Source organism: Sparus aurata, chromosome 17 (genome assembly GCF_900880675.1).
Source record: "Sparus aurata chromosome 17, fSpaAur1.1, whole genome shotgun sequence".
NCBI lineage: Eukaryota > Metazoa > Chordata > Actinopteri > Spariformes > Sparidae > Sparus > Sparus aurata.
In genome coordinates, this window is record NC_044203.1 from 2,698,534 (window position 1) to 2,704,916 (window position 6,383).

At 40.6% G+C, this 6,383-nt stretch overlaps 1 protein-coding gene across 1 annotated transcript; it reads right to left on the reverse strand.

The window, feature by feature from the left end:
- Positions 1-1,731: 1,731 nt before the first annotated feature.
- On the reverse strand, positions 1,732-4,737 carry LOC115567831 (uncharacterized). The gene is made up of 2 exons (XM_030394679.1): positions 2,721-4,737; positions 1,732-2,089 (listed from the first exon to the last, which is right to left on the reverse strand). Exons 1-2 carry the CDS (start codon positions 3,851-3,853, stop codon positions 1,882-1,884), a joined length of 1,341 nt encoding a protein of 446 aa, XP_030250539.1. The 5' UTR covers positions 3,854-4,737; the 3' UTR covers positions 1,732-1,881.
- Positions 4,738-6,383: the final 1,646 nt, after the last annotated feature.

Below are 6,383 nucleotides of genomic sequence, written 5' to 3' on the forward strand. Positions count from 1 at the left end.
GCGTGACAGGAGTTAGTTCCTTCCTCTCAAAACCCGGGATGAAAATGTCACATACTTCTCGGTGAATTCTCTGGCATCCTTCTGCAAGTGAAGTTGTTGTGGCGGAGGAAACGATTCAGCCAACCAGCACTCGCTGCAAACTCCTCATCTCTGCTGTCACTCACGGTGGCGGACATTTGTTTCGCCTTGATCATCATGCGGGACACTCTCTCATGGCGTGCCCGTTTGCTGATCACCCATCCCCGCATGTATATCTCCAGCTTCTCGCTCGCCTTCTTCCTCCCTCCAGCAGGCAGCCTGGTCCTGCTGCTGTCCTCCTCAGACAGACGCTGAAACGCAGTTTGATTTTTTCACCAATCTCTCACTCTCTTGGGGTCGACAGAGAAACGTCTAGGTGCAGCATAAATAAATAAATAAATAAATAATACAATAAAAAACGGCCGTCCATCGGCCCACCGGGAAAAAAACCCTGGTACTCCCGATGGCCAGTCCACCCCTGCAACAGCAGTTTCTCCAGTGGCTGTGTGTGTGTGTGTGTGTAGGTGTGTGTGTGTGTGTGTGCGTTATCAATGTAGCCTGGCGAAATTGAGCTGCACAGGACACAGAAATCTCTTATTGGGGTCTTTATTCTGGACAGAAAAATTGGGGTTCAAATCATATAAAAGAATAAGAAATAAAATAGAGCTGGAAAATGTACAATGAACTCTCCTCTTACAAAAAGAATAAACCAAAACACCACCCACAGCGGCTCTCTTCTTTACACTTAAATCCAAAATGCCTCTCCAGACTTCTCGTCTGTTTCAGAAAAAAACGTGAACTCACAGAGACTGTAGGTGTCAGTCTGTTAGTACAAGAGAGTGCAAAAATATTCCTGAATGGGTAGGCTAATATTTAGAGGAGTAACAAGAGTATTCCAGAATAACTAAGGAGTGCCAAAATAACTATAATGGCTCATCGCTGTAACACAAATAGCCACAAATTCACAATAAACCCTTTCACATTCAAAGGTCATAAAAATATTACAATACATGCGTGAAAATACCGTGAAAATACTGTACTAACATGTGAATCCGTCCACAAATACACAACAAAAGCGGCGACGGGCTCTACGCCATTACGTCCAGCAGGGAGTCAGATCTGGAAATTCATCACATACCAAACAAATACATAAACATCGTAACAAGTCACAAAACACGGTCATGAATCATTTTAACAGTCTATCCATTGATATTTCATGCTACTCCATGCTTTTTACAGAACATTTACCTTACAGAAACAGTCCAAAATGTCCGAAATCACATTTCAGCGTGCGTCGCGGTGAAACGATGTTGATCTCATTTCCGGGTTCTCTTCCTGATCGTTTCCCAGGAGACAGCGCGCACAGGAGGTTTCCCAAACTAAAACAGTGTCACCTGGTGGCGTAAATGTTTACAGCCTCATTTTCGCACCCGGCTACATCAAGTTACTGTTCAACGAGTAATTTTCTGTGATCAACGATGTCGGTAAATGGATGGGCTGTAAATGGATGGACAGCAGTAGTTGCGTGGTGGTGTTTAACGCGAGTGGCGTGCGGGCCCTTTAAATTTAGAAGCAAGAACAAACAGGGTGACTAAGCGACTTAGGTGGAGTGGACAAGGTGGATTTTCCTCTTTGTGCGCTTTCGGTCTGAACGCACAGACACTGTGTAATATTTTTACACCAGACCACCATTACATTTTTCATCTCGCGCACCACACTTTGGGAATCCCTGCTATAGATGGCAAGATCAGCAGTTACGAGAATATGCCTCTGTCCAAGTTCTTCAGCTAGCTGTGTGAGTTTCAGAAGAGCTGTGTAGATAGTAGATAGGTCTGACGGTGAAGCTCTTATGAAGGGTATATATTATACTGTGGTTAATGGAGTGCTTGATGTGGATATGAAAGCATTGAATGCAGACCATCCTGGGATTCTCTGTTTTTCTTCTTTCATGACTCGACTCACCTTCCAAAGTAAGTCTTGGCCCTCTGCTGTTTGTGATTTTGTGCTGTCTGATTTTATGACTTGCTGTGGAACTGCTGGTGGTTCAGGTCGCCTAGGTGGCTTAATGTACCTAAAATTCAAGAGGAAGGAAGTCATTAGCTATTTATGAAATATTCTAGTAAAGTCAATAAAAAATAAGAATTCAATAATTTGCAAATTACAGTAAAATTGACCTATTTCTTGTCTCAGGCAAGTAGAAAATGTAAAAATGCGTTTTTATTAAAGGTCTCATATTTTCAGAAATGAATTTCATTTAATTTAAGGATTCTAACATAGGTCTAGGTGCTGTATGAATTTGATTTTAGGATTATATCATAGAATTAGGTGTTGAATACTATGTATGTACATATGAATAAAGTTTCAAATCCCCCAGAGACAAGCACACCACCTGGATCTAGAAATTTGCTATTTCAAAATGTTTATGTCATAAATGGACAATGTCATTCAGAAAAACAACAGCCAATTGAGCAAAATGTTCAAGGGGGCTGTTGTTGGTGGAGCTCTTAGAAGCTGAGGAGAGGAGATCTAAAACAGTTGTGGGTTCTTAAGATCAAATAAATATCTTTCTGCAATACTTCAAATAAAAAACAAAATGTAAATATATAAAGAAATAAATATGGGACCTTTAACATACATTTTGTCATAGTAGAAACCATCTTTAATCATGTACTGCATGTGTGCATATGGATAACAATATTCACCTCTGAACTTCTTCATTATCCAAATCACAGCTGTTCAGAGCAGTGAGAGATCTCTCTGGAACTCGTTTGATGGGGTTACGTACTGTAGCATCATCACCTCTTCTGTATACAACTATTGCCATGCAATGTGTTGTATTCTTGCCATCCAGTGTCTCTTCATTCTGGTCAAAATTATCAATGGCAGCATCAATTATCCCGTGTTCTGTACTTCTTGTTAGTCCATTAGGAATGTAAACACGTTTGCTTCTTTGTAACTGATCTGCTGCTGCAGATGTGAGAAACTGACGCACTTCATCATAAGACACACAGTGACCCATCATGTGTAGCTTGTTGATAAGGGACTTGCTGCCAAACTCATGGTGGATCATAATGCCAAGTCCTAGGGTGATAGGTGTTAGTCGGCTACAGCACTGTGCAATTAGACCATGGCAAAAAGTTATCACACGTAGATTTTTCTTTAGAGCTGGGTCATCATTACAGGTCTGCAGTTTTCTGAAGGCATCAGAACTAATGCACCAGTTAACAAAATCATACACTTCTGCTGGTACATATTTACTGCACTGGAGAAGGGAAAGCGTGTCACTCCCTGTGTAGAACTGAGGCTCATGCCTAACCTCTTCCATACTTGTCCTTAGGATACCTGCAGCCTTGTGTAGGATTTGATTGTCAGTGAGAGTCTCTGTTCTCAGTTGAGGCATTGGCTCCTTGTCCTCTGTTAGTTTTTCTCTTAGTATGGAAGCTTCTCTCATTGCATGACCAACAGTGACGGCACTAGAACAGATAAAATCTGATTTTCCAGGACGTTCAATGAAAATCATTTCATCTCCATAATGCTGGATCAGTTTCTCTTTGAGTTTCCATGATTCATGCATGCTTGGTCCTGCAGCTGCACTCAGTTTTGAAACATAGCTCTCAGTGACAGCATTCAGTGTTGTGACAGTCATATTCTCAGAAAAAACTGTGCTAGTTATTTCTTCAATTAGTTTTGTGAAAGCTTCTTCATATTCACTTAACTTTTTTTCTGACAGATATTTATTTCTGGCTGCTGAAATGTTGCTCTCTGAAATATAGTGACCAAGGCAGCTTCTGTGGTACTTGGCATCATAAGCAAAAAGATCTTGATGGGTCAGCATACGATGATGTACTTTTTCATCGTGCCTCTCTGAAGCTGCACTGGGTACCTTTGACCTTGTACTTTCACCTGTACCAGTACTTATAGGGGTCAGGCCTTCTCTTTTTGTGGCTTTCTGGCTGCAAATGAAACACTGGGTACGAATGTCAAATCCAGTGTCTCTGCTCAGTCGTTCACTTTTACACTGGTCCTTGGCTGGTTCTTGGTCACTGGTCGTAGGCTTATAGTTGTTAGAACTGGAATAATTGGCCCTGCACGATCTGTGATATGAAACCTTAACCTTGAAGGACAATATGTGGTCAGAGTAGGAGGATATTCTCTTATGAACTTCATCACCTCATTCCTCAGCAACCTTGATTATTGTTTTCAGTCCTTGCAAGGTGGGGTTTTTGATGTGTGGATTATTTTTATCTGCCTGGAGAGCACTTCCACATATTAAGCACACCTTTTCATCCAGTGTCTGTGACTGTGGTTGGATTGCTGACTGCACTGGCTCTGTTGTCTCCATTATTACGGTAAACTCTGGTAAATATGGAAAAATACAGTAAATTTGTATTACCAATTTTTGGCCCAAGTCTGTCTCTCTCTCCATCAAAAACACACACACACACAGTTATGCACACATACACACATTAAATTGCCTTTGCTATTTTATGCTTCTAGCTTATGCTAGTCTGTTTGCCTTGATCAGAACACCTGCCGCCAGTGATTTAAAACTCACAAGTTGTCTTACAAATAAAAGATAATATTATTTATATGTGTGAGTTGTGAGAGTAAGTTACACATTTGTATTACCTGGTATTTGTCATTAGGTTGGTGGTTTCTTTTGTTCGCAGCACAATCCATGTTTCTACTCAGGAGAGCTGTATGTTGTGATTTAAAATAACTGTCAAGTTCAACCCACAGCCCCTCCCCCCTGAGGGGGGGCTACCCCTTCCCCGCCCCCACACTCAATGTAGCAACTTCACATAGGAATCCATTTTGTGCAGCGCTTCTCTAAATTCAGAGGCTTGTAATTCCAAACTAAATCGATTTATTAATACAATTTCTGTTTGAATGTGTAGAAGAGATTTTTCTGAATAGTGAATTTGTGAATCTTATCAAAATAGATTTCCATTAATAAATGACATGGTTTTATTTTGCCCTTCCCCTATTCGGAGGAAAGAATCTCTTCTCCCTGGATAAAACTTATCATAACTTGCCACTCATAATACTCAGGTTTAAGATGTTGAAAGTACTGCAATATACACATCTCAACCTTCTAGAAGAGATGTGCTTGGCATTTGTGAGCATCAAAATTGTCGAGGGAGACACATGGAAAAACAACCAAACATTTCTTAGTGCAATTGAGCATGGTTTTCTATTTTGCTAACAACCACATTGCCCTTCAGAGGTTATTGTGGGTTCCATACCCCCAACAAACACTCAAGAATTAATACATTTCTTTCAGGCAGGGCTAGACAATCTTAACTGAGAAGGAATTTTACGTGAAACCCCTTTAATTTTAAATACATAAAAAAGTAAAATGTTATTTCACAAATTTTCATGATTTCCGCCTATTGTATCACTGTTTTATGGTTTACAGCACACAAATTGAATTAACTATAAACATAACTTGTGTTGATACATATGCAATAGATACCTGACTACTCGCATACAAAATTTGAGCAGGATCTAAACTTCCCTTGACAAGTAAGACAGCATTACATGGACCTTGCACCCTCCGGGCAGATCTCAATCTGCTCTTTCTGAGTTTATGAAATGCATCTTTTTATTCATTGATTTCATCCTTTTTGCCCCAAAATGAAAGTTCACAACAATCCATTTCATGAATGGGAGACCCTGAAGATTAAAAAAAACATTGTGGTGTTTTGTTCTACCTAGGGTAGGGGTACCTCAAAATCTGAGGGCCCTTCCTGCTAGTCTATTAGTGCCCTCTTCAGTGGTGAGAACGCGCTGTATGTGCCCTTTTTTTCTTTTCGCCCCTGCCCTTCAAAAAGTCTGTGCCCGCCACTGATTGCTAGGCTAATTTAACCCGACTTTGACAAAACATACCCAAAAGACAGGGAGCTGAAGAAGTGATTTTAGGTGCCAAAACATCCTCAAAAAAATATGCACTTTTGCTAGCTTACCAGTGGTAACTGTGAATAAAACACATGACTAAACTCACATGACGAAACTCACCCTTGGTTAGTTAAAAAGGTATGCAGTTATTGAAAGTGTGATTTTAAAAAAGTTTTTAACTATTTTGCAACCTAGCAGCAGTTGCTAACACTATATTCAAACTACATGCAATGTAAAGCACAACAGAGCAACATTACCTCAAGTAGACAATAAAACGGCTCCAGGCTCGGTAATGTGTCGAAAGTGATCCAATTTCGGCGAAAAGGCAAGGGTCCTGTCCCGGAGTTGATGCTAACCATGACAATATGTCCAAAAATAGTCTGCTCCGTCTCCTCTCCTGGTGCTGTGGGTGTGAAGGCCACTGAGGTGAACCTAGTTCACTGCTCACGTTGAAAAAAAAGAGCCAG

Coding starts and splice junctions, on each gene's coding strand:
- LOC115567831 (XM_030394679.1), bottom strand. CDS start 3,853: ATGCTGACCCATCAAGATCTTTTTGCTTATGATGCCAAGTACCACAGA. Junction 2,090..2,720: donor GATAATGAAGAAGTTCAGAG/GTGAATATTGTT, acceptor CTTGAATTTTAG/GTACATTAAGCCACCTAGGC.